This window comes from Balaenoptera borealis (assembly GCF_965194805.1).
Source record: "Balaenoptera borealis genome assembly, chromosome: 12".
NCBI classification, from domain to species: domain Eukaryota; kingdom Metazoa; phylum Chordata; class Mammalia; order Artiodactyla; family Balaenopteridae; genus Balaenoptera; species Balaenoptera borealis.
Window position 1 is genome coordinate 20,602,491 of NC_138869.1, and position 27,472 is coordinate 20,629,962.

General features: G+C 38.0%; 1 protein-coding gene across 4 annotated transcripts in view; it reads left to right on the forward strand.

Annotated features, from left to right (window-relative positions):
- Positions 1-27,472, forward strand: part of CNTN3 (contactin 3) — a 330,473-nt gene that overhangs the window by 243,349 nt on the left and 59,652 nt on the right. For all 4 annotated transcript variants that reach the window (XM_082345351.1, XM_082345353.1, XM_082345352.1 and 1 more), the window contains 2 exons: positions 21,119-21,246; positions 23,081-23,256. In XM_082345351.1, the coding sequence (XP_082201477.1) occupies positions 21,119-21,246; positions 23,081-23,256 (304 nt within the window). The remainder of the gene's footprint in view (positions 1-21,118; positions 21,247-23,080; positions 23,257-27,472) is intronic.

Sequence of the window (27,472 nt, forward strand, 5' to 3'; positions counted from 1 at the left end):
TGTATCACATCTTCTTTATGAATTCATCTGTCGATGGACATTTAGGTTGCTTCCATGTCTTGCCTATTGTGAATAGTGCTGCATTGAACATTGGGGTGCATGTATCTTTTTGAATTATAGTTTTCTCCAGATATGTGTCCTGGAGAAAGATCAAATTTATGTTTAAAAAAAATCACAACGGTGGCAGTAGAGAGCATGAATTGGAGCAGTTGGAACTTGAGGCAAGATTCCCAATTAGCAGCAATTGAGCAGTGTGAGCAGGAGAGGATTAGAGCCTGAAATAAAGAAATGGCAATGAGAATGGAGAGAAGTATTGAGGGGTTGTGAAAAAGTTAAATCAGCAGGACAGAGGACTCGAATAAAGATTTGGAGAGAAGATGCTAGTCAAGACTGAATCCTAAATTTCCAGTTCAGGCATCAGGGTGGTGGTAGACCTATTTAGTGAGACAGGGAACAATACAGAAGGAGCAGAGGTGGGGGCAAATATGATAAATTCAATTTGAAATTGTTTCAGTTTGAAATGCTTGATGACAAACCAACTGGATATATCTGTGTGCTTTTAGAGGTTGACTGTCTAAATCTGGAACTCAGGAGAGCGGCCTGAGCTACAGATAGAAATTTAGGTGTTACGTGTATACAGATGGTAGCTGAAATCATGACAGTGGATAAAAGTTTCTAGGAAGTTACATATCATTAGACAGTAAATCATTAAATTAAAGGAGGGTCTGTATCTTAATTCTGAAGCTTATGGAAATTTAAATGTAAGTAGAGGATGCCTGTTTTTACAATATCATTTAAATGAGTAACAGTCACAATGTATAAAGCAATTGATATATTAAGTCAAGGTCCAGTTAAGTCACCTGGAATGCAGATATTCTAAACTTTTAAATTACTAGTATTAATTCTGAGTAGAGTTTTTTTTCCTTCTTTTGATTTGATATTTGTATCATCCAGTACTGAGAAAAACTATTCTGCTTTTCACCCTTCAGAAAGGAGGTTTTCTTTTATAAACAGAAATGCTCTACCCTTTGAGCATCCAATGGTTTTTCACTAAATTTCAACATTTTAGTGCTGTTGCATTCATTCACTTAAATCCACATGTTTTCAAAAGACTTGAAATAAAACAGGAAGTTTTGTCTCCTTTAAGCCAAGGAAAATTCTAAAAGAACCTGGAGAATGTGAATAGGCTTGGTATGCAAGAAGAAATAGCCAGCTGGCATATTTTAAAGAATGTTTAGCTTTTCTGTTTCACTTAGTGGTACTTAAAACACATTAGCCAATTATCTTTAAAAATGGGGCTTTCACTTGAATGCTATTGCTTATAATAGTAAATATTTTATTACAATGGCCTCAATTCAGAAGAGAGTAAAAAAATGGCCCATTATTTCTAATTAAACACATTAAAATTGTTTCAAAGGTTCTAGGCAGCATTTAATACTATAGAAATTTAAATGCTTTTTAAAGAAAGAAATAAAGATTTTCCCCAAATATTAATAGCCATAATCCAGACAATGTTTTTAAAATGTATTAACCAATTTTAATGTATTTTTTGCATATAGTTAGAAGCTGGCTTTAAAAGACAGTGAGCTTTGTATGCTGTATGATTCCGTTTATATGACAGACCGGAAAAAGGCATGCTTTACAGACAAAAAACAGTGATCACTGCTTGTCAGGGGCAGGGAGTGGGTGGAGAGATTGACTATTTTGGGGCATGGGAGAATTTTGGGGGGTGAGGGGATTGTTTTAGATCTTGATTATGACAGTGGTTACATGTCTACATTCATTTGTTAAAACTCGCAGAACTGTACAGCAAAAAAGGTGGATTATTTTGTCTATAAATTATACCTTAATTTTTTAAACAAAATTTTGCATGCGATTTTATAGTCATCTCATCCTAATTTCATGAGTGGCTTTGTATAGGAGTTTCAAAGCTCAAGAAATGCCCCCAACTGGTCATTTTGGCCCTTTTGTGAAACACTGAGTAGTTCGATGACGTTACTTAGAAGTAGAATCTAAACTTTTGCCGGTAAACAGGATAATTCCATCAGAGCGAGAACCACTTGGCATTTCTGCCATTGCTACTGCTAGTCGCCACAGCCTTGCTTTGTAAAGATGTGTCTGGGGACTCTGTTACTATCCAGCAAATCTGTTAGATGGTATTTCCCTTGGCTTGAGCTCTTAGATGAAGAAAAAGAATTTGTTTGCCAGATCGTTTCTATCTCCATTCCCTCCCCATTTCCTCACATTTCTTGGCTCCTCTGTCTCTTATCACAGTGGAGTTGATTTTTCTTCATACTGTTCAAAATGCTGCTCTCTCTCTGCCTGCCATTGCTCCTTTCACCAAAAAGCTATCTGGATTATCTTCCCCATCACCCTTTGTCTCCCTATCTCAACAGCTGTCCCCTCACAACCATCAGATAGGTAACGAAGCTCAGAGAGTATCAGTTCATCTCCCCTTGGGTACACAGCCAAGATCTCAGCCAATCCTTTACTTCTGTACCCTTAACTCTAGATTAATCTCTCACTGGTAAATTTACAAGAAGAAAGGAGAATTTTATTTAACACATGTGATGTTGCCAACTGTCAGAACCTGGATGTTAGTTGTATTGAGATTGATGTCCTTGCTTCCTGTCTGCAGGGAAGGTACTCAGGCTGTCCACTAGTTTGTCTTATCTTTATTCAGCACTGGGGACAGTGCCCAGCCCTGGGAATACATAAATGAATAAGAAACATCAAGAGCCCTCCAGGAGCCCACACATTCTTTTAGGATGTGGAAAATTTACCCATCAGTTATTCTGGGAGAGACTGTATAATTAAAGTGACCATATATAATTTATTCTACAATCTGGGACATTTTGAAAGAGAAAGGGGACCCTGTTAGTAATTCCCGCCAAGACAACACATAGAAGCCAAGGCTGGCCCGAGGAAACAGGGCATTGCCACCCTGTCTATCATGGGGTGTTTATAAGCCAGTAAGAAGCACAGAGAAGAGATGCTGTCTCAGCCAGCATCTTGGGGCAGTGGGCAGGCAGCTCCATACAGAGAGGTATCTCGAAGGAAGTGATGTTGTAGCTCCATTTTGAAGGATCTGTGAAACCAAGGAAAGCAAAAAAGTAGGGAAAACACCATCTGAACAAAATGATTGCATAGACAGGAGGTGAAACTGGTTATGTATTCCGATTGTGTCCAAGGTAAAGTTCACATATGATCAGGTAAATAAGAAAGGCTAAGCTGAGTTCTTTCCCAGGTAGAGACCCATCTCTCTCCTTCAGAGGAGGTGAATATCGAAGGAAGATAATTTTTTTTGAAGGCGAGATTGAGATGCCTGGGTAAATATGCAAGAGTCTCAGAGAACAGAGAACAGTCTCCTTCTGTCTCTGTGTTTCCCAACCCATATTTCCATTTCTCTCATGCTTCCAGCTGGAAAGAGAAGAGGAAACGGTGCATTTGCCCCATAAGTCCCACACCCTATGAGAAGATTAAGCTAGTATTTAAGAGTGAAGATAATCAAGAGAGGAGTTAATGCAACCCAAGACTTTGGGTTTGGAATGCAACTCATGGGAAGGGTTTGAAATGGGACTCATGGGAAGGGATCATAATCACTTTCTCTCCTCCATTCCCCATTCTCCAGCCACCAACAGAGACCTACAGATCTTCTCCTCTTAACCGCAGGCAGCTTAATTTTCTGCATATTTGTATCATTACTTACGTGCATTATTTATGCATGATTGACATGCAGTATACTAATCACTATGCACATTATTCACCATGTCAGATGAAGTTAAATGTAAGTTTTATTTGCTTCTTGATTTAATTTTAGTACTTGGTAAGAACAGAGCATCGAAGTCGAAAAGACGTGGGTCCAATCATACCACCTGTGTGATACTAGGCAGGTTACTTAACCCCCGAGCCTTGGTTTCCTTACTTTGTGCAACAGGGCCAGAAATTCTTACTTTGCAGGGTTAGTTGGTCTGATAGGTGGCATTTGCTTGGTGGCATAGCCAACTCTGAGCAAGAGGTTGGCTAAAAAAACTGATCTCCCCTGACAGGCAGAGAAAGGACAAATTACTTCCAACTCTGCCCTGCCCCATTTCTCTCACGTTCATTCCTTCTTTATCTCAGTAGACTCTAGTTGCAACGATAAAAGTAATAAAGTATGTGAAGCATCTACTCTGGTGGCTTCTACATAGGCTCTCAAAAAAAGGGACCTGCTACTGTTGATAGAGGTTTTTAAAATTTATTTTATTGAAGTATAGTTGATTTACAATGTATTAATTTCTATGGTACAGCAAAGTGATTCAGTTATAGAAAAAATATACAATCTTTTTCATATTCTTTTCCATTATGATTTATCCCAGGATATTGAATATAGTTCCCTGTGCTATACAGTAGCACCTTGTTCTTTATCCATTCTATATATAATAGTTTGCAGCTACTAATCCCCAAATCTACAGTTTTTAATATTATTTATTTTCATCGTGTTTCTCAGATACGGTAAGAGTAACAAGACTGGGTTAAAAGAAAGGTGAGTAAAGACCTTTCTCTTTTACAACAACCAGATTAGTTTTACATTATTTAACCATGAATAAATTCTACCCAGATGTTATTAAAGAATTTGTAGCTGTCAAATGGGTTCTAAAATTATATCAACTAAATTTTGCAGGTGACCATGTGGTTCTTAAATCCATATTTTAAATTTGATTTTTATGGATTGTAAAAGTTAGGGCCCCTTTAAAAATATTTTGTCAGTTTTATGATTTTGGTAGGGGAAAGCAGGTTAGTGAATCCCAATGCTAGGCATTGGAATCTACTTCCAGCCAGTTCTGTGTTAGAACTGGGTACATTAATTCATAACCATGCTCAGCATAGATGTTTTATTTACTGGGTATGTCCCTCCATACCACATCCGTTTGGTCATATAAAATTTCTCACTCAAGCCCCAAAATCCCACATGCATTTTCCTACGGCCCAGTCAATGTTCTGTATCTCTGCTTTCACTGAAAATTCAAAGAAAAAATATTTTATTGAGGACCCCTGTCATATCATAACATACTACCATTGCACTTTTTCTCGTAATAATGTTTAAGACAGGAAAAGGAGACTTCTCTCAAAATAAGAGTATTGACTCCTTTAACATTATCAAGAGTGCCTACCATTGCCCTCTGAGTAATTCTTAAAAAGAAAGGAGGACAAAACAGAATTCTCATTGCACTCTGCATTTATTCTCCTGTGATTTACTCTGGCTGGAATGTCTTTTCTTCTCTATCTTGCAAACCCCTGCTTATCACTCAAGGCCCAGCTTAATGTTACTCACCATGGGAAGCCTTTCCCAAGCCCAATAGGCGAGATTAATTGCTCTTTCTTCTGCTTTACCCTTGTGGTTTCTTTAGGCCCAACTGTATCATTTAACACAGTGTGTTGTGGCTGTTTGTGCAGAAGGCCATCTCACCTGGATTCTCACCTTCTCTGTCTTTGTAGACGTGGTCACTGTTCCATACATGTTTATTCATTTCAACATTCATTTACTCATCAAATATTTATTCAGCACCTACTGTTCCCACTAACTATTGCTGCATAACAAATCACCCTAAAATTTAATGGTGTAAAATAGCAATCGCTTTATTATCGCTCGCGGTTTCCATGGGTCAGGAATTGGGGAAAGGCTTGGCTCGGCACTGTTTGTTCGGAGCGTCTCACGTGGTTGCAGTCAGGCTTGTGCTGGAGCTGGAGCAGCTGGGGGCTGGCCATGTACTGCTTTCTCTCTGGCAGGCCCATAGCCTCTCCATGTGGTCTCTCCACGTGGGCTAGTTTGGGTTCCCTCAAAACATGGTGGCCTCACGGGGAGTTGAAATGCTTATATGGCAGCTAAAGTCTTCAAGAGCGAATATTCAAGTAAGCAAGGTGGAAGTTGAATAGGCTAGGCTCAGAAGACACAAAACCTTACTTTCCTGGCATTCCACTGGTTACCAGTGAATCACCGAGCTGAGCAGATTCAGGAGGAGGGGGATTTGACTGCACCTCTTAATGGGAGAGTACTATAGCAAGATTCTAGGAGAGCATTTGGGATGGGAAATCTTACTGTGGCCACCTTTGGGAAATACAATCTGGCACACCCACCCGGCATGCCTTGTTCCAGGCTCAGAGAAGACCACAGTGAACAGGACAGATATGGTCCCTTCCTTGTGTAACTTGCAGAAGGGAGAGACGGCATACGAATAAGTTAAGAAGATAATTTCTTTAGCCATTAAGGGAAAAAAGTGTATAATCATATAGGGTATTTCAAGAAAGCCCTCCTTAAGGAAGTAACTTCTGGACAGAGAACTAAATAGTAAGAAGCAATGGGTCATGCCAAGAATTGGAAGATGTGCCTCGCAGGAAGAGGTCCCAACAGAACAAAGGCCTGGAGGTGGGAATGAAATTGACTCATTTGAGAATCTGGAGCAAAGCCAGTGTGACTGAAGAATCATGCATAGAAAGGGAGAATAATGAAATATGAGGTCCCAGAGATGGGCAGAATCCAGAAATGGGGTCTTTGAAGACAGTGATAAAACTGCTGGATTTTATTTTAAATGGAATAAGAAGTCATTGGTGATTTTAACACAGGGTGTGACATACTCTGTTTAAAAGGTAACTCTGGCTGTAGTGTGGAGAGTGGGTTGAGGAGAGAAAGGGGGGAAAGCAATGAATCTAGTTAGGAGGCAACTTGGAGTTGTCAGGGTAAGATGTACTGGAGGCTTGATTTATGGTAACAGTGGAGGAAATGGAGAAAAGGATATTGTGTGTTTTGAGGTAGAGCTGGATGAATTTGTACCTCAGATACAAAATTTCATACCAAAGCATCAAATTTTATTGATAGTTGTGGTGAACTCTATGCACCCCCCGCGCCATTAGATTGAAAGTCTCTAAAGGATAGGGGCTAGTTCTTACTCATACATGTGTTTTTCAAAACACTTAGAGTGTTGTAAGTACTCAACAAATATTTGTTGAAGTGAATTTTATTCTTTTTTTGGATCGCTTCCCATGTCTTAAAAGTACCTATAATTTTCTTATCTAATTTATTGCAGCAATTTCTTAGAAATGTATAAAATTGATTTTTTAATAGATTTCTACTTGAGGCTTCCTATTAAAATATGAAAAGTGCTATATTTTAGTTTATTCTTCCCCCTCCCTGAAGCCCTTAATAGAAATAGGGGGGGAATGGAAGGAAAAATGGTTGAATGAATGATTAGGTGAGGTGCCATTGCACTTCTGTGAAAAAGGAATAAACATGCGGATTGTTGGTGTTGGTTGATGCCTCCCACATAGTTATGCTGGAAAGGAGTTATTCATAATTTATGATCTGTTCTGTAAGTTCTAATGAATTGGTACACTGAGTTACATTTCTTACTGCCTAACAAATTTAAAAAAAAAAACATTTTGTACTTTCATGTGTTTTCCACTTTCTGGTATTATTTGTGGTATTTTATAATCCTGTCTTAATGTAGATGTCATTGCTAGAGCAGTTTTTGTTGGCGCACGAGAGCATTTGACCCTTTGAGAGTCTTGCAATTCTGAAACAACATCTGTAATTGGGACTGAATATATAAAATCTGTCTTGTTTTGGGAAAAAATTATTTTCTAACCTTTTACATTCAAATGCTAAAGAAGGAAGCACCTTTAACTTAAAGATTGTATTAGGCACTTAATTTTCTGCAGTATTTATTGATTTACACAAATGGGAAAATCATAGTTTTTATAGCTTGATATAAATTATATGTTTTTCTAGTTTAGGTTCTTGAAACACCTTATACCTTACTAAATTTATTATATATTATTTTCTTATGACTACTCATTTTAATACCTTTATGTCTTCTAGTTTATTTCATTTACTAACATCATGCCTCATTCCAAAAAGAACTTGAGGACAGTTTATTAGAATACACACAAAATGAACATTGAAGACAAAAAATATGCCAGAGTTCAAATTTCCTAGAATGTAAGTTTCATTAGGACAGAATAAATTCTTACCAGTAAATCCTTTTTGCTTATTACAGAGCCTGGTCCATAGTACATGTTCAGTAAATACTTGTAGAGTGAATATCCGCGGTTAGTGTACCAAACCTATGCCAACAGATCCATTCGCTTAGTTGAGATCCAAAATTTTGGCTCAACACTTTTAACAAATGAGCAGAGAAAAATACTGCTAATAACACAATCCACACTGTTTGCAAGATTGAATGAAGCCATTTGATAAGGAGATATGCAACTCTTCCTAGGCAAAAGTATGCAAATGGATATGTCCAAATTCAATGGATTGTGATGGAGAGAACATTGAGTAATATATGTTAATGTCCTTAAAATGAAATATGAATTTTAATTTTTTTTTCTTTCTCATAATCCAAGGGTAACTTTGAGTTTTAAGACTTAAGACTCTTGAGGAATAGATAGACATTGTTTTTCAGCTAATCGTCCATGAATATTATTTCTCACATGTATGGTTTAATAAGCATGTAAATAGAAGTTATTTCGAGGGTATTTTCAGCATCAAGAATCTGAGGTAAAGAGAAGGTGCTGCTGTGAAAATACAGAGTCAAATGCTTAAAGAGTCAACTGAACTAGTGTTAAAGCTTATATCATCTTATTAGAGGTGTGATGGATCACCAGACCCTTTGTCTGAATAGATGATGGTGATTAACCTCTGCATGGAGGAGGGACAAGAAAGTTCAGGTTATTGGGGCTGAGATTTTTCTCAGAAAACCTTGGGACCCACTCCAGTGTGTGGATGCACGTCTGAGCTAAGACTCTACCTTCTTGAGCTATGCAATATTACCTCTCTCTTTTTGTGCAAGATAATTTTTAAGGAGCCAGTCATCAAACGTACACAGTCATATAAATAGAAAATCTCAGTAAAGCACATCTTAAAGGATTCACACTAAAGCATCCAAGACAAAGAGATTCCAAATGCACTCCTGTGTCATTGGATGAGTTGAATTGCTAGCAGGAGTTGCTAACCTGATGTCCACAGAAGCTTGGACAATTCATCCTGAATCGTATCAGATCTTTTGTTATTGTTATGGTTGTATATGTGTTTATTTGTTCTGCAGAGAGAGTCCTCAGATTTTTCAAATATTCAAAGAACTTTGTGTCCCAGAAAGGTTAGAAACACTGCATAAGGTTGTAAATGAGTCACTTAAATATTGATGGACATCTATAAAAGAGAATGACCTTGGAATTGAAATAGTGAGGCTAAAACCATTTCATCTTGCAAGAGCTCAACATCAGGGCATGTGTTTGGGGGGCCATTCTTGATTTGTGATAGAACCTTGTAGAAAATTAGAAAATTGTATAGAAAACTGTCTCAGAACCCTTCATATTCATTAAGACAACAAATATTTATTGAACAAATACAATGTGTGTGTCGCCAACTATTAGTAACTTGTATTTTTTAGGGATTTGGGCACTCTAGCTAAGAATTAATACAAGAATATTGAACAAAATTGTTAGATTAGCTGTAGAAACTGACTTGGGAATGGACAGGAGCTAGTTGGCTCCAGGAATCCTGGATTGCCCCATCCTGTCAGGGCAAGTGCTGGAATGAATTAGCTAATCATTATTTTCATCATTGTGTCTCAAATCAAAGTCTGCAGAGGGAGAGCCCAAAGGACGTAGCCTAGATGACTGTTTTTCAAAGTGTGGTCCTCATATCAGCAGCACCAGAATCACCTGGGAACTTATTAGAAATGTAAGTTCCGGGGCCCTGTCCCACACCTTATCTGGTGGTGGGCCCAGCAGTGGGTATTTGAAGGACTGAGTCCTCCAGGTGAATGGTGAATAGTAAAGTTTGAGAAATGCTGCCCTGTGTCTGGTATTTCCCCCTTGGCTAGGATAAGATGGGAACCATCACTGGTTCCTACTAAGACTGTATACAATAGTGGAAGAGAATCCTCCAAAGTAAGATCTATGTTGGTTCCCAAAGAAAGGGGAATCGATTCTGGGCAGCCAAAAAGTATCCAGCACCTTCTACATCCCTTGAGTCAATGAAATTTCCCTTTTGCGTACAAGGTATCTTGCTTCTAGCATTATTGTTGGAGGTGAGCTCCATTCCAGGACTGCTAGTCTCTAGGGGGAAGGACACCCATTTGGGTAACACTTGTGTCTCTCTTCAACCCTTCCCCAGAGAAAGCATCTGACTCCTGAAATTGGGTGGAAGACCTTGACATTGTAGCTCAGACGTCTTCCTTCTTTCTCTTTGGTGTCTGCCTGCCTGTAGAGATTGAATGTATTCTGCTGTTCTGTTTACCATACAGGAAGGGAGCTTGCCCTTACAGGGAGGGCCTGTGCTCATCTGCATGTGCCAGGAAGCTTAGGCCTGCCTAATTCTGGAATGAAGTGTCCGGAAACCATAGCTTCTCACTTAAGCAGTTTTGCATCAGCTTTCTCTGTATTACAGCTGACATCTTGATTTGCATTGATTTGACTCATGAATCTCTCAGGCAAAGAAGAATAGTGTCAAATATGAGGCCCCTTTGAATCTTATTAAGTATTCTTTACGAGGTTATCTTTGAATACATGAGCCATCAGAGAATTGTTGATTTGTCATGTTTGTTTGTTTTACTAACTCATCTGAGCATTTATAATTTTTGCAGATCCTCTGTTGTATGAGGATTTAAATGTTTCAAATGGACTGTTGCCTGGACCTCATGAATTACTTAGATAAATAGTTTTATATAATCATTCAAACTGGAAAATTTTTTTTAGAGGCATTTTGTTCTATAGTTGTGAGTCCATTTTAGGAGGAAAAAAACTGTTGAGTCTCTGTCATAATAAATTTAGCTCCAAATATATTTGTTATGATAGATGTACATTTGGAAAGGTTTTATACATGTAATGAAAATGTTCCTTTATTGTTGGTTCTCGTCTTATAAATATGAGGAAATATTAATTAATGTGAAAAATGTACATTTATCTTGGCTACAGAGTGGAGCCACACCCTGTTTCTCTAGGACTTCAGGTGCCTGTTCTGTGTAACATGTGTATCCAACAAAGTAACACAGCCGCATATTATTAGCCTGGTGCTTACTCAGAGAAAGGATGATTAACTGCTGAATCTTCTCTACTCTGCCTGTCTTTTCCTTGGAGACTTTCTAAGCAATAAATCACTAAACTAACACTGTTTAGTTCATAAGATGAAAGCTCAAAATGGTATAACTAAAAGAATGAAAATGCTAATATTATTTTCCTAAATACTATTTGTAGGTTATCTTTGAACTCAAGGGGGAGACGTTATTTACCAAGCATATGGAAGTGAGATTGGTTGTAAATGAAAATATACACTATATGCTCTTTGTCTCTGGCATTTATTTTCTCATGCGTTTTCGTCAATTTATATTTCATTTTCTTAACTGTCATTATTTATCCTGTAATATATGCATTGTGAGTACTTTTCTCTTGTAGCTAATTTTAAACATCCGTCTCCTACAATATGTACTAACAAAGTGAAGTCCAAAATAGCCTTGTTATTTTCTATAGAACAGTTTAATCATTACAATCTCATGTGATCTCATCTCCACTGAGATGAGCTTCCTGAGAAAATGTAGAGTTGCAGTGTGTTTGTTAAAATTCAAGTTGAATAAACTACTGTAATATTCAGAAAATAGGCAGGGGGAAAAGAATGTTTTCAGAAATCCTGCCTCGCATGCATAATACTCCATACCTTTCTCATTCTAAAACATAGTGTCTTATTATGGATGTTTAAATGTCATCATACAGTATAGGTCAACGTTGCCTAGACAACAGTCTACTTTCAGAGCAAACAGGGTTTCTTAACAGTCATAAATTCAATTCCATCGCTGAACTACAGCATGGACCATTAGACCAGCTTAGAGCAATTAAGTTTACTTATCCCAAACTAACCACAGACTGCGTGAAGTTAAGTGAAATAATTAACCTCTTTTCCTACAAAAGGAAAAAACCAATAAAAGGGTACGTATAAAGGTATATTATAAAACTGATCAAGGAGTTAAAATGCCACAGTGATTAAAATTGCACATTTCTCAAAGCAACCTGGAGTACCACATTTCTGAATATTAATCTCATAAATCTTCATTTAACTTTTTGTGCCAAGACTAGAGTTACTCATGGTTATCTACATTTTCAGCTCTACCCATTTGCAGAAAAACGTGTTCCCAGAAAGCTCAGAAAGCAATTTCATTTATAGTGAAGTGGTATAAAATTTTCACTTTGGATCTCTGTAGGGAAGCATGGGTTATTGAAGGTTTTCTGTTAAGAAGCAATTACTCCATCCATTTACTCAATATTGTTTATTTTTATGTTGTGTGAAATGCCCTGTGGGCCTCTTAGAACTTACTGGAAGAACCAATTGAGGAAGAAAATATCCAATTAGCTCAAAATTTTACAATGTACAGAGTTTGCGTTCTTTGAGAGTCAGTATGTTTGTTTTGGACTCTGTGTGTGACTCCCGAGGTGTTAGCCTTGCCTTTGAAACTGTTTCTTATCTCATTGTAGTCATGAGGCTAGGCCTGCTCATTTAGAGTTATTAAACCTCCTGCACTAAAGGATTTCTAGTTCTTCCATCATTGCTAATAGTTCTATATTTGTAGTGAAAGATTGACTGTTAACACTAGTTCATAGCTTGGGAAGATACCTGAAATTGCCCATCTCTGCTCTGTGGTACCCAAATCAGAAGCTCTAAGCTTAAGCTGAATATTTGTTCAGTCAACAAGAGACATCATTACTTTGTTTTATTGCTTACTAATCTCAGGAGTGGTTGATTGCCCAGCCTCCTAGAGCTTTCAATTCTATTTCCACCTTCTATCTCAGAACAGGTAAGGTTGCCTCACCGTTTGAATGTCTTCAAGACCTTCTGATAACCATCTTTCTGATATCGGCTTGCTTTCTTTACATAGGAAAATCTCTAGCAAATCTGCACTTTCTTTTTAAGGCAATGGTAGGTAAAATTTACTGAGCAGTGCTGTGGATCAAGGACTATTTTCTTTGGGGATCTTGGCCAAAAATTTGACAAGTAGGATTAGCAGTCAGAGTGGGTCAGGAATATTGCCTTTGTTGATACTCATTCCTTCCACCTCTGAGACTTTTCTCAGCCAGTTTTCTCTCTCATTCTCTTTCCTCCCTCCCTCGTTTCCCCTGTGCTTCCCTTATTTTCAGTCCCTTGCCCTTTATTGATATCTTCCTTAAAAGTACAAGTGTATTTTCAGTCCTCTTATCCTAGGAGTTGTTCAGTTCTCTTCATCCAGCCCTCTACTGCTTCATCTTTCTTTGTTCCACATATATATTTATGCACATATGTATAGTTGTGTGTATATATATATACACACACATTTATATAGAGAACATATATACATATGTGCATATGTATGTAAATATATGTGTGAGTAAAAGTCTGCACGCTTTCTGAATTTACTTCCTTGTAATTTGTAAAGTTCTCAGTGCCTTGCAACCTGCCATCACTAATCCCATCTCTTCTACAGTGACTCTTTAAAGGCATACAGTCACTTATTCATTCAACAGGCATTATTTTTGAGCATCTCCTCTGTGCCAGGAATAGTTCAAGGCTCTAGGAATGCGGTGGTGAGTAATCCAGACACTATTCACCCTCCTTGCTTCAAGAGACCTTACTGTCTCTGAGCTTACAAGAGGAGAAAAATATTAGTCAAATAAGCACACAGGTATATAATTGGCCAGTTGCCAAATGCTATGACAAAAGCACAGATGATTTATAATCAGTACAGGAAGACGTAATCCACCCCATGGGTTCAGGGAAGTGACCAAAATCTGAAGGTTGAGTACGCATTTATCAGACATAAGGAACAGGTTTTATAAAGGCCCCAAGACAAGAAGAGCATAAAAGCAATTAAAAGAAGGCTTGTGTGACTGGAGAAGAGCAAACAAAGGGTGGAATTCATGAGGCCTTATGTAGTTAGAGGGGCGGGGTCCTGATGGGAGGATATGGCTAAGGCTTAGGATGCGGTCTTTGTCCTTCAGGCAGTGGGATGCTAGGGAAAGGGGTCTAAGGCTGGGCTGGGCAGGAGGGAGGAAGGCGGGGTTACTGATCAGATTTCTCTTTCCTTAGCTTACTCCCCATGTTTCTCAAAAGAGTCTCCATTTCCAAAGCTTTCATTCACGTGTACCTCCCTGCAGGCTTTCCTCTTTCAGTTATTATTGCACGCTGTTTAAGAAAATCTCTGCTCTATGACAAGATATAAAGAAATTCTTTTTTGATCGTCTCTTTGCAAAAAGTGATCAGATTACATTTCATACCCAACAAAGTGGCCAGGATTTCACGAAGGAAATCAGACATAGCACCTTTTTTACAGCTTCTTACGAAAGTTCTTGGAATTTTTAACCCTTCAGTGTAGTTCCTCAAATTGAAGTATAGTGCTCTGTGTTCCCTAATTAGCTGTCCAGGCCATTGCTCTCAAACCCTTGTATTTGAAATGTATCTTGACATGTTAAAAAAATCACATGAGCAACTAACATACATGGAACGCTCTACCCAGGATCATAAACAGGCCCCTGTGCACCAGCTCCAATTCCCCTACAACTTTCTCACCCAAGAAAATATAACCAGGATGCAAGCGAAAGTGAATCACAAGCTATGAAAAATACACACACACATAATACATACAACATAAAATCCGTATCTTGTGTATTTTTGATACATAAACTTGTCCTAATAATCACATTTTTGGCACACACCTAAAAATCTTGCAACAAATGGGGTAATATTTAGAGATTGAGTTGAGATCCTCCAACTCTAGTCTAATGTCCTCAGCATCTTTCCTGTCCGCTCTACTGTATCACCCAGAATTGGGAGGCATTTATTGACGGTTTACACATACCATGCCATGCTGACGCTGGAGTTGCAAACCTTTTAAGAAGTTTACTATCCTTTTGGATAGATACTAAACTCATGTATCAAAGATGTGAACCATAAAAGATAAAAGGCATTCTAAGCATTAAATGCATGGTATGGATAGTAAAGATTTTAGGAATTCAGAGAAAAGAAGAATAATTCTGGATAGACAAGATGGGCAGTAAAGATTCATGAATCAGACTAATGACAGGTCAACTCTTTCTCATTCTTCTTTCTCAGTTCAAATGGCACCTTTTCTAAGAGGGTTTTCTGAAGCACTCTCTCATGGGAACACTCCCTAGAGCCATTGCTTTTATGGTATCACCCCTTCTGAATACTTCTCAAAAATCTGAACTTATCACATTTACCTATTTCATCATCTACTGTCTGTGTCACTCACTAGACTGTTGTTTCCGTGAAGATGGGGACTTTTTTTTGAATTTTTGAATTTTATTTTATTTATTTTTTTATACAGCAGCTTCCTATTAGTTATCTATTTTATACATATTAGTGTATACATGTCAATCCCAATCTTCCAATTCATCCCACCACCACTCTGCCCCCCCAGTTTCCCCCCTTGGTGTCCATACGTTTGTTCTCTACATCTGTGTCTCAATTTCTGCCCTGCAAACTGGTTCATCTGTGCCATTTTTCTAGGTTCCACATATATGCGTTAATATACGATATTTGTTTTTCTCTTTCTGACTTACTTCACTCTGTATGACACTCTCTAGATCCATCCATCCATCACAAATGACCCAATTTCGTTCCTTTTTGTGGCTGAGTAATATTCCATTGTATATATGAACCACATCTCCTTTATCCATTCGTCTGTTGATGGGCATGTAGGTTGCTTCCATGACCTGGCTATTGTAAATAGTGCTGCAGTGAACATTGGGGTGCATGTGTCTTTTTGAATTATGGTTTTCTCAGGGTATATGCCCAGTAGTGGGATTGCTGGGTAATATGGTAATTCTATTTTTCATTTTTTAAGGAACCTCCATACTGTTCTCCATAGTGACTGTATCAATTGACATTCCCACCAACAGTGCAAGAGGGTTCCCTTTCCTCCACACCCTCTCCAGCATTTGTTGTTTGTAGATGTTCTGGTGATGCCCATTCTAACTGGTGTGAGGTGATATACCTCACTGTAGTTTTGATTTGCATTTCTCTAATAATTAGTGATGTTGAGCAGCTTTTCATGTGCTTCTTGGCCATCTGTATGTCTTCTTTGGAGAAATGTCTATTTAGGTCTTCTGCCCATTTTTGGATTGGGTTGTTTTTTTTTTTAATATTGAGCTGCATGAGCTGTTTATATATTTTGGAGGTTAATCCTTTGTCCGTGGATTCGTTTGCAAATATTTTCTCCCATTCTGAGGGTTGTCTTGTTTATGGTTTCCTTTGCTGTGCAAAAGCTTTCAAGTTTCATTAGGTCCCATTTGTTTATTTTGTTTTTATTTCCATTACTCTAGGAGGTGGATCAGAAAAGATCTTGCTGTGATTTATGTCAGAGTGTTCTTCCTATGTTTTCCTCTAAGAGTTTTATAGTGTCTGGTCTTACATTTAGGTCTCGAATCCATTTTGAGTTTATTTTTGTGGATGGTGTTAGGGAGTGTTCTAATTTCATTCTTTTACATGTAGCTGTCCAGTTTTCCCAGCACCACTTATTGAAGAGACTGTCTTTTCTCCATTGTATATCTTTGCCTCCTTTGTCATAGATTAGTTGACCATAGGTGCGTGGGTTTATCTCTGGGCTTTCTATCTTGCTCCATTGATCTATATTTCTTTTTTTGTGCCAGTACCATATTGTCTTGATTACTGTAGCTTTGTAGTATACTCTGAAGTCAAGGAGCCTGATTCCTCCAGCTCTGTTTTTTTCCCTCAAGACTGCTTTGGCTATTCGGGGTCTTTTGTGTCTCCATACAAATTTTAAGATTTTTTGTTCTAGTTCTGTAAAAAATGCCATTGGTAATTTGATAGGGATTGCATTGAATCTGTAGATTGCTTTGGGTAGTATACTCATTTTCACAATGTTGATTCTTCCAATCCAAGGACATGGTATATCTCTCCATCTGTTGGTATCATCTTTAATTTCTTTCATCAGTGTCTTACAGTTTTCTGCATATAGGTCTTTTGTCTCCTTAGGTAGGTTTATTCCTAGGTATTTTACTCTTTTTGTTGCAGTGGTAAATGGGAGTGTTTCCTTAATTTCTCTTTTAGATTTTTCATCATTAGTATACAGGAATGCAAGAGATTTCTGTGCATTAATTTTGTATCCTGCAACTTTACCAAATTCATTGATTAGCTCTAGTAGTTTTCGTGGCATCTTTAAAAGGATTCTCTATATATAGCATCATGCCATCTGCAAACAGTGACAGCTTTACTTCTTCTTTTCCGATTTGGACTCCTTTTATTTCTTTTTCTTCTCTGATTGCTGTGGCTAGGACTTCCAAAACTATGTTGAATAATAGTGGTGAGGGTGGACATCCTTGTCTCGTTCCTGATCTTAGAGGAAATGCTTTCAGTTGTTCACCATTGAGAATGATGTTGGCTGTGGGTTTGTCATATATGGCCTTTATTATATTGAGGTAGTTTCCCTCTATGCCCACTTTCTGGAGAGTTTTTATCATAAATGGGTGTTGAATTTTGTCAAAAGCTTTTTCTGCATCTATTGAGATGATCATATGGTTTTTATTCTTCAATTTGTTAATATGGTGTATCACATTGATTGATTTGCATATATTGAAGAATCCATGCATCCCTGGGATAAATCCCACTTGATCATGGTGTATGATCCTTTTAATGTGCTGTTGGATTCTGTTTGCTAGTATTTGGTGAGGATTTTTGCATCTATATTCATCAGTGATATTGGTCTGTAATTTTCTTTTTTTTGTAATATCTTTGTCTGGTTTTGGTATCAGGGTGATGGTGGCCTCATAGAATGAGTTTGGGAGTGTTCCTTCCTCTGCAGTTTTTTGGAAGAGTTTGAGGAGGATGGGTGTTAGTTCTTCTCTAAATGATTGATAGAATTCACCTGTGCCATCTGGTTCTGGACTTTTGTTTGTTGGAAGACCTTTAATCACAGTTTCAATTTCATTACTTGTGATTGGTCTGTTCATATTTTCTATTTCTTCCTGCTTCAGTCTTGGAAGTTTATACCTTTCTAAGAATTTCTCCATTTCTTCCAGGTTGTCCATTTTATTGGCATAGAGTTGCTTGTAGTAGTCTCTTCGGATGCTTTGTATTTCTGCGGTGTCTGTTGTAACTTCTCCTTTTTCATTTCTAATTTTATTGACTTCAGTCCTCTCCCTCTTTTTCTTTATGAGTCTGGCTACTGGTTTATCAATTTTGTTTATCTTCTCAAAGAACCAGCTTTTAGTTTTATTGATCTTTGCTATTGTTTTCTTTGTTTCTATTTCATTTATTTCTGCTCTGATCTTTATGATTTCTTTCCTTCTGCTAACTTTGGGTTTTGTTTGTTCTTCTTTCTCTAGTTCCTTTAGGTGTAAGGTTAGATTGTTTATTTGAGATTTTTCTTGTTTCTTGAGGTAGGATGTATAGCTATAAACTTCCCTCTTAGAACTGCTTTTGCCACATCCCATAGGTTTTGGATCATCGTGTTTTCATTGTCATTTGTCTCTAGGTATTTTTTGATTTCCTCTTTGATTTCTTCAGTGATCTCTTGGTTATTTAGTAATGTATTGTTTTATTAACAATAAAACAATGTGTTGTTTTAGCAATGTGTTATTGTTAAACATTGTTTTAACAATGTGTTATTGTTAAAAAACAGTAATGTGTTTTTTACGTTTTTTTCCATGTAATTGACTTCTAATCTCATAGCATTGTGGTCAGAAAAGATGTTTGGTATGATTTTAGTTTTATTAAATTTACTGAGGCTTGATGTGTGACCCAAGATGTGAACTATCCTGGAGAATGTTCCGTGCGCACTTGAGAAGAACATGTAAACTGCTGTTTTTGGATGGAATGTCCTATAAATATCAATTATATATATCTGGTCTATTGTATCATTTAAAGCTTGTGTTTCGTTATTAATTTTCTGTTTGGATGATCTGTCCATTGGTGTAAGTGAGGTGTTAAAGTCCCCCACTATTATTGTGTTATTGTCGATTTCCTCTTTTATAGCTGTTAGCAGTTGCCTTATGTATTGAGGTGCTCCTGTGTTGGGTGCATATATATTTATAATTGTTATATCTTCTTCTTGGATTGATCCTTTGATCATTATGTAGTGTCCTTCCTTGTCTCTTGTAACATTCTTTATTTTAAAGTCTATTTTATCTGACATGAGTATTGCTACTCCAGCTTTCTTTTGATTTCCATTTGCATGGAATATCTTTTTCCATCCCCTCACTTTCAGTCTGTATGTGTCCCTAGGTCTGAAGTGGGTCTTTTGTAGACAGCATATATATGGGTCTTGTTTTTGTATCCATTCAGCAAGCCTGTGTCTTTTGGTTGGAGCATTTAATCCATTCACGTTTAAGGTAATTATCGATATGTATGTTCCTATGACCATTTTCTTAATTATTTTGGGTTTGGTTTTTAGGTCCTTTTCTTCTCTTGTGTTTCCCACTTAGAGAAGTTCCTTTAGCATTTGTTGTAGAGCTGGTTTGGTGATGCTGAATTCTCTTAGCTTTTGCTTGTCTTTAAAGCTTTTGATTTCTCCATCTAATCTGAATGAGATCCTTGCTGGGTAGAGTAATCTTGGTTGTAGGTTCTTCCCTTTCATCACTTTAAGTATATCACTCCACTCCCTTCTGGCTTGTAAAGTTTCTGCTGAGAAATCAGCTGTTAACCTTATGGGGTTTCCCTTGTATGTTATTTGTCGTTTTTCCCTTGCTGCTTTCAATAATTTTTCTTTGTCTTTAATTTTTGCTAATTTGATTACTATGTGTCTCGGCGTGTTTCTCCTTGGGTTTATCCTGTATGGAACTCTCTGTGCTTCCCAGACTTGGGTGGCTATTTCCTTTCCCATGTTAGGGAAGTTTTCAACTATAATCTCTTCAAATATTTTCTTGGGTCCTTTCTCTCTTCTCCTTCTGGGACCCCTATAATGTGAATGTTGTTGCATTTAATGTTGTCCCAGCGGTCTCTTAGGCTGTCTTCATTTCTTTTCATTCTTTTTTCTTTAGTCTGTTCTGCAGCAGTGAATTCCACCATTCTGTCTTCCAGGTCACTTATCCGTTCTTCTGCCTCAGTTATTCTGCTATTGATTCCTTCTGGTGTAGTTTTCATTTCAATTATTGTATTGTTCATCTCTGTTTGTTTGTTCTTTAATTCTTCTAGATCTTTGTTAAACGTTTCTTGCATCTTCTCGATCTTTGCCTCCATTCTTTTTCCGAGGTCCTGGATCATCTTCACTATTATTATTCTGAATTCTTTTTCTGGAAGGTTGCCTATCTCCACTTCATTTAGTTGTTTTTCCATGGTTTTATCTTGTTCCTTCATCTGGTACGTAACCCTCTGCCTTTTCATCTTGTCTATCTTTCTGTGAATGTGGTTTTTGTTCCACAGGCTGCAGGATTGTAGTTCTTCTTAGGTGGGGACTTCCTGTCTTGCTCACACCATGATCTCAGAGACTCTCATAGCATCTAGCTCATGTAAAGTTCATTTCTGTTTCCTTAGTTAATTAGTTAGACCAAAAGCTTTAAGTACTTTAAGCGTATGCTCAGAAACTCAGATGTGTTCATTTACGTTGCCCACATTTTTGCCGTAGTTCATGGGTGACCATGCAGATGTTCTTTTGCAAAATATGGATTTATACTAGGTTAGATCTGACTCTCTCAAGTTCATAATGAAACACCAGGGGGTTTCTCATTTCTCATAAACTTTCAGATTTATGGAAAATAGTGTCATGTCTACTTCTTATTTTCTCCAAATTGATACGGCTAACCCATGAGTAATCTACCTCACCATATATTTTTAGAAAACATTTCACACTTAATAGATAAAGGCATCCCCAAAACCCGATGTAATGTTAAGTAATGCTGTTAAGTAAAACTGTGTAAACATATCAAGAAATGTTTGAATTGGTAGAGCTTCTTTTTTAGTCAGCTGTGTGCATGTGTGTATAAATTTTCTTTTAATTTTCTTTAGACCCAGGGAGGCTAAGGGCTGGTTTATGTTGCCTTAAATATAGTAGCTTAAGACAATACTTCTGTTAACAAAAACTCTATTTATTTTGAAAAAAAGTGACTAGTTTACATTTATTTGTCTCATTTGTATCTTTAGAATTTCTTTTTTAAAAGATGGAGGACTCAAAATTGCCAGTGTGACTAAAGCTGATGCTGGAATTTATACCTGCATAGCAGAAAACCAGTTTGGGAAAGCAAATGGCACAACACACTTGGTTGTTACAGGTAGGTGCATTTCTGAAAGATTGCTTTACATGGAGATACACTGTGTGGTATGTTATTAAGATCAAAGGAAAAAATGTTTTTCACAATATGCAGTGCACTACGAAGAGCGACCTTACGTTTGCACTTGTGTTTTCTCTAACAAGTGAAAGTCAAGGGAACAGTCCTTAATATTTTTTTATACACCACGGTGTGTACCAGGGACACATGAGTTACTGTGCTGCCAAAATGGGCAGAAGAATTATAAATAGCATATGCGGCTGGTCTGCTTTTATTTTGTGCTATTCTAGTATGTCAAATCTTTTGGGTACACTTTCTCCTTTTCCATTATCTTTGATATTTTCTGGAGATGTTTGAGTCCATGGAATAACCCTTGCTATCAAAAAGAGTCACTTAGAATTGTGGATGTGTTTTGTTCATTTATTCATTGAAGAAAAGCACTGAGTATCTACCATGTGCCAGGTGCTTGGGTTATTCAGTAACAAACTGACAAAGAATGCTGCCCACATGAAACTTACCTTCTACCAAAGGTAGGAAGAAAATAAGTGGTAGGAATATAAGGCAAGGAAATTCTTAGAAGAAAAGAGATTGCAAACGATTGTAAAATACAGAGGAGTGTTTGGGAGAAGTAAGCTGGAGCATGAACCCAAGTGATCAGAGAAGGAGAGATGTGAACAAAGATTTCATGGAGATGGAGTTCAGTAGATTTCTTGGGGACAATCGTGTGGAGGTTTTGTAGACCTTGTTAGGACGTCAACTTTTAGTTGGAATGAAAAGTAAAGGCTAGTGCACAGTTTTGAGCAGAGGAATGAAATGATGGGAAATATATTTTTAAGGGGTCACTCTAGCTGCTCTGTTGAGAACAGACTGTGGGGAGTCAAGGGTAGAAGTGGGAGGAACCTCAGGAGACATTGCAGTAATCCAGGCGGGAGTGATAATGACCCAGATGAGGGTGGCAGCAGAGCAGTTGATGGGAAGGGATTCGAATCTGCATATATTCTGCATGTAGAGTCAGTAGGCGTTGCTGACAAACTGACTGTGAGGTCTGAGAGAAAGAAAGAGAAGGATGCCTGCAGAGTGTTTGGTGAACAACAGGAAGAATAACAGTCAAAACAACTGAGATGGGAAAGGCTTGAGGTTGCACAGGTTTGGGTAGGAGGAAGATCAGAAGATTGTTGTTGTAGAAAACATAATAAATGCCTCTTTTGAAGACTTTTGCTACGACATGGAGCAAAGAAATGGGGAGCAGCGATGGAAAAGTGGAGTCAAGGGAAGCTTAATTCCCAACTATGGAAGGACTATGGTGATGATAGAAAGGACATTTGCATTTGGGAAAAAACAAATTAATTAACATTTTAACTTAGTATTCTGCCTATTCTAAACATCATTTTTCTAGTCTTTCAAAAGTTTGAGTCTATTTAAATTTTGGTAGTAATACATTTTCCAGTCATTGAAAATACAGTGGTTTCTATTTCTACCGGTATATTTCATGAAGCAATAAAGCTAAAATGAAATTGATTTTGTAGTAGTATTATAACCCTTGTTTACAGGTGACTTCAATTTTTAAACTTCTATATCCCATAAATTTAGATACCCTAATTCATTTAACAAGAATTTGTGTATCCAATGAAATATGTTATGGGTCTGCATCAAAATGTCTCTTTTCATCTTGAAGGCTTTTCGTGATACAGAGGTATATATATGTATATAGACACATATGTATGTCTATACACACATACATACTATAAGTTAGATTAACAGTCTGCCTGTTGAAAATTGCTTTCATCAAAATAAAAATGCTGAAGTTTTAATTAAAACTTTATTATTTCCCCAATAGAACCAACAAGAATAACTTTGGCACCATCCAACATGGATGTCTCAGTGGGCGAAAGTGTCATTTTGCCCTGCCAGGTGCAACACGACCCCCTATTAGACATCATGTTTACCTGGTATTTCAATGGGGCCCTCACAGATTTTAAGAAAGATGGATCTCACTTTGAGAAAGTCGGTGGGGTAAGTTGTGACACTTTCCTCATGATTTTTACATGTGTCTCTGACATATTGTCCCTAAAGAAACATCAGGCACATATGTGTTACTCCAGTAATGTCTGTTCTGTGAGTGAGTCGGGGGTTGCGATTCTGTAATGATCTAATTTTATTATAGTAATTACCAGAAAGTGAGCATATTTACTTCAACCCGTAAACTGTAATTTTAATTAAAATCGATGTTTGCTGTGTTTATATTAAATGTTATTTTGCACGATACTTTTGTCATTAGTATTCCACAGAAGGGAAAGTGTTCTTATACAAGTGTTTATTTTCAACATGATATATTATGAAGTTGAACGGAGTCACATTTGCTAAATGCCTTCCATGTATCAGGCCAGGTGCTTCATCCCAGTTAATCGTTGCAATGACACTGGATGTCAGTGGTAAGCATTGCCCTTTTACAGGTGCATAAACTAAGGATTTGTAAAGATATTAACTTGTCCAGAGTCACTGAGGTAGCTAGTGGTGGAACTTACATCCAAGCCTAGATCTGTGAGTCCCCAAAACACAAATACTTTCTCTTGTTTCATTCTGCCTCCTCGTTTGTGATGGTTCTATGTGAGGAAGAATTACAGATTTCAAGGGAAAATGGACACCTTGAGGAGAACTGTTAAGAAGGAACGCAGTGTTGTGAACCGCACAGACTAACAGCAGGCCTTGCACCTGGCCACATGTCTGTGAATCCATCATCACGAGGCCAGTTTCCCTTGCAGGCCTGTTTTCTTTGACACAGGGTTTAGCTTCGTTCATTTTGGCTAAGATGTCAGTGGTACATCATAGTAGAGTCTGGGTTTTCTTCTTATGGACAAAACGATATGATGGTCAATTCAGCTATATTTATTTAACAATATTTCTTGGGAATTCCCTGGTGGTCCAGTGGTTGGGACTTGGCACTTTCACTGCCATGGCCCGGGTTCAATCCCTGGTCGGGGAACTAAGATCCTGCAAGCCACATGGCCAGGTCAAAAAAAAAAAACAGAAAAAACCACCACCAATATTTCTTCTTAAATGTATATATGTGTATACATGGGGTCTATTAATGTGTTAGGATTGTGTGCAACTTGAAAGGATTGTGTTAGGACTTGAATTATGTTTCCTCAAAAGATAAGTTCAAATCCTAAGGCCTAGTTGTGATAGGATTGTGGTAGAGGCTAATAATAATAGGATTATTAGCCACTTTCCCTGGATCCTGGCACAGACCTCCTAAAACCCTTGGAATTTCCTGCGTGATGAAATGTGTTTTTGTCCTAATGAAGTGACGCTGTGGGCTCCTGGATAGTTTCAGGATGGTCACCAGAAAGACCAAGCCATGATTAGAAACATGGAACCTTCAGCACTCCCCATCGATCATAAATTCACTGCCCAGCCCCTCCCTCCTTCAGGAAGGAGGGAGGGGCTGGGCAGTGAATTTATGATGGATCAGGCCTATGTGATGAAGCTTCCATAAAAATCCCAAAAGTAAAGTACTTTTCATCACAGAGAGCTTCTGGGTTGGTGAACATATCTACATGCGAGGTGGGTGACACACTCCAACTCCACTGGGATAGAAGCTCTTGTACTTGGAACCCTTCTGGATCTCACCCTATGTATCTCTTCATCTGGCTGTTTATATGTATCCTTTATGATACATAAAGTATCATAAAGTAAATAAATGTTACCCTGAGTTCTGTGAGCCATTCTAGCAAATTACTGAACCCAAGGAGAGTGTCATGGGAACCTCAATTTGTAAGTGGTTGGTCGGAAGTACAAATGACAGTCTGAGACTTGCAGTTGTTGTCTGAAGAGGGGCCAGTCTCAGGGAACTGAGCCCTTAACTTCTGGATCTGATGCTAACTCCAGGCAGATAGTGTCAGAATTGAATTGACTTTTGGGACCCCCCACCACCTGGTGTTGGAGAATTGCTTGGTGTGGAAAACACACACCTCAGGTGTCAGAAATGTGACGTGTTCCGAGTGTGCGTATAGTATTGACTGTAAAGGAGATACAGAAGAGTCTGTCCTTTACACTAGTACCTCAGAATGTGACCTTATTTGGAAAGGGTTGTTGCAGATATATGCAGTGAAGTTATGATGATGTCATACTGGAATAGGATGGGCCATAATCCAATATGACTGTTGTCCTTGTAAGAGGAGGGAAATTTAGGCACAGACAAACACACAGAGAGGAGAACATAGACACAAGGAAGATGGCCCTGTGAAGATGGAGGCACAAGTCACAGAATGCCTGGGGCTGCCAGAACCTAGAAGAGGCAGGGAAGAAGGGTCTTACCCTAGAAATTTGGGAGAGAGAGCTTGATTTCAGATTTGTGGACTCCAAAACTCTAAGAGGATAAAGTTCTGTGGTTTGAAGCCACCCAGTTTGTGTTACTTTGTTACAGCAGCCCTAGTGACCCACTACAGCTGGTCTTTAAAAAAAAAAAAGGCGATATTTAGATACCTAGCCACAATTAAGTACAATTTCAATGCTGTTTCTATGTTCTATCATCTGGCTTACTCCATTTTCGAAGTTCTAGTTTTCCAAATTGTTCTGACTGATTCAAGGCTTTCAAGAACTTCACCAATTGCTGCAAACCATTGACATTTCTTTTACTATTGCTTTAAGTCCTTTTTTTTTTCTAAGTCACTGATTTTTTCTATGACAGCAGGAAAAGGCATATGCCAGTATCCTCAGCCAACTCTTTACTCCGTACTTAGGGTTTATCATTTGCCTTTCCTTGGAGAGGAGTCAAGGGAAAAAAGAAAAGGCTAGAATGTTACCTTCACTGCTGTAACCCAGCTCTTGCCCTAACTTTAATTCATAAAGAATTTGATTTGAAACATTAATTGCCTTTGCTGTATAATGTAGATAATACTGTGATTTATCTCCTCGATTGTGAACTGCTGATAATATTGTATCCAATACAATGTCCTTCGTCTGCGCTAATGCTCAAGAAATATACATTAAAAGACTAAAAACCCAAAGTACTTTGATTTGATTTGGTTTTTTTTAAAGATTTATTTATTATTTATTTATTTTTTAAAATTTATTTTTGGCTGTGTCGGGTCTTAGTTGTGGCATGCAGGATCTTTCGTTGATGCTCCCGGGCTTCTCTCTAGTTGTGGCGTGCCGGTTTTCTCTTCTCTAGTTGTGGCGTGCGGGTTCCAGAGCTTGTGGGCCCTGTAGTTTGCAGCACGCAGGCTCTCTAGTTGAGTCGCGAGCTCAGTAGTTGTGGTGTGTGCGGGCTTAGTTGCCCCGCGGCATGTGGGATCTTAGTTCCCTGACCAGGGATGGAACCCGAGTCCCCTGCATTGTAGGGTGAATTCTTTACCACTGGACCACCAGGGAAGTCCCAGCAGTTTGATTTTAATATGCATCAAACATCCTCAAACAAACATTTCACTGAGACTGAGCTAGATGGCTGCTTTCTCTAAGAGGGTCTTGGAATTAAGAATATTCAAGATAATACTGTAACTTAACTGCTCCTGTGTTACTTGATAGGTTCTACGTAAGGTATTGAGTCAGTCATCTCTCTACAGGAATCACGTATCTGAAACATGAAACTGCATGAATTAAACCTGTCACTTGCCAGTTCTGGTCTTTTTCTAACATGTTCATTCATGGCCTATGAATTTTTTTATTGACTTGTGCCATTAGTAACTTAGTATTCTCCCATCAGTATAAAATGTAAGCCATACAAGATGACATTACCCTTAAGCACAAGCAATTAAGTAAATTGCTTTCCTGTTGCATGAGAAGGGAATCATATAACAGCTCTTGTCCTCTGTGTATTCACTGCAGCATTCACTGAAGACCTAGGAGTCTGCTTGTCTTTTATCCCAGTGTGTTCATAGATATAGCCCCTGTTTTCAAAAGCAACAAAATGTGAGGGAGAAGCCGGTAACTGGGAAAGTTGCTTAGAAAGCTGGATAGTGTAGGAGCCATGTTTTAAAAAGAGGGTGGGTAGTTTAGAAAATGGAAAATCTAACTGGCAGCTTTCAGCTGTTTCAGCCACTTGTCATTGAGACGACTCTGGGTATTCAATATTCATTCATTGTAAAAAAAAAAAAAAAAAAAACACACCTTTTTGGGAAAATCCAAAAGCTCCAGTTTAGATCAGATGTGTTGTGTAGACTTGCGTGTCATGCCAAAGCAGTGTGCTGACAGTGCTGGAGGAGAGGAAATTGTCACGTCCAGGGACCCG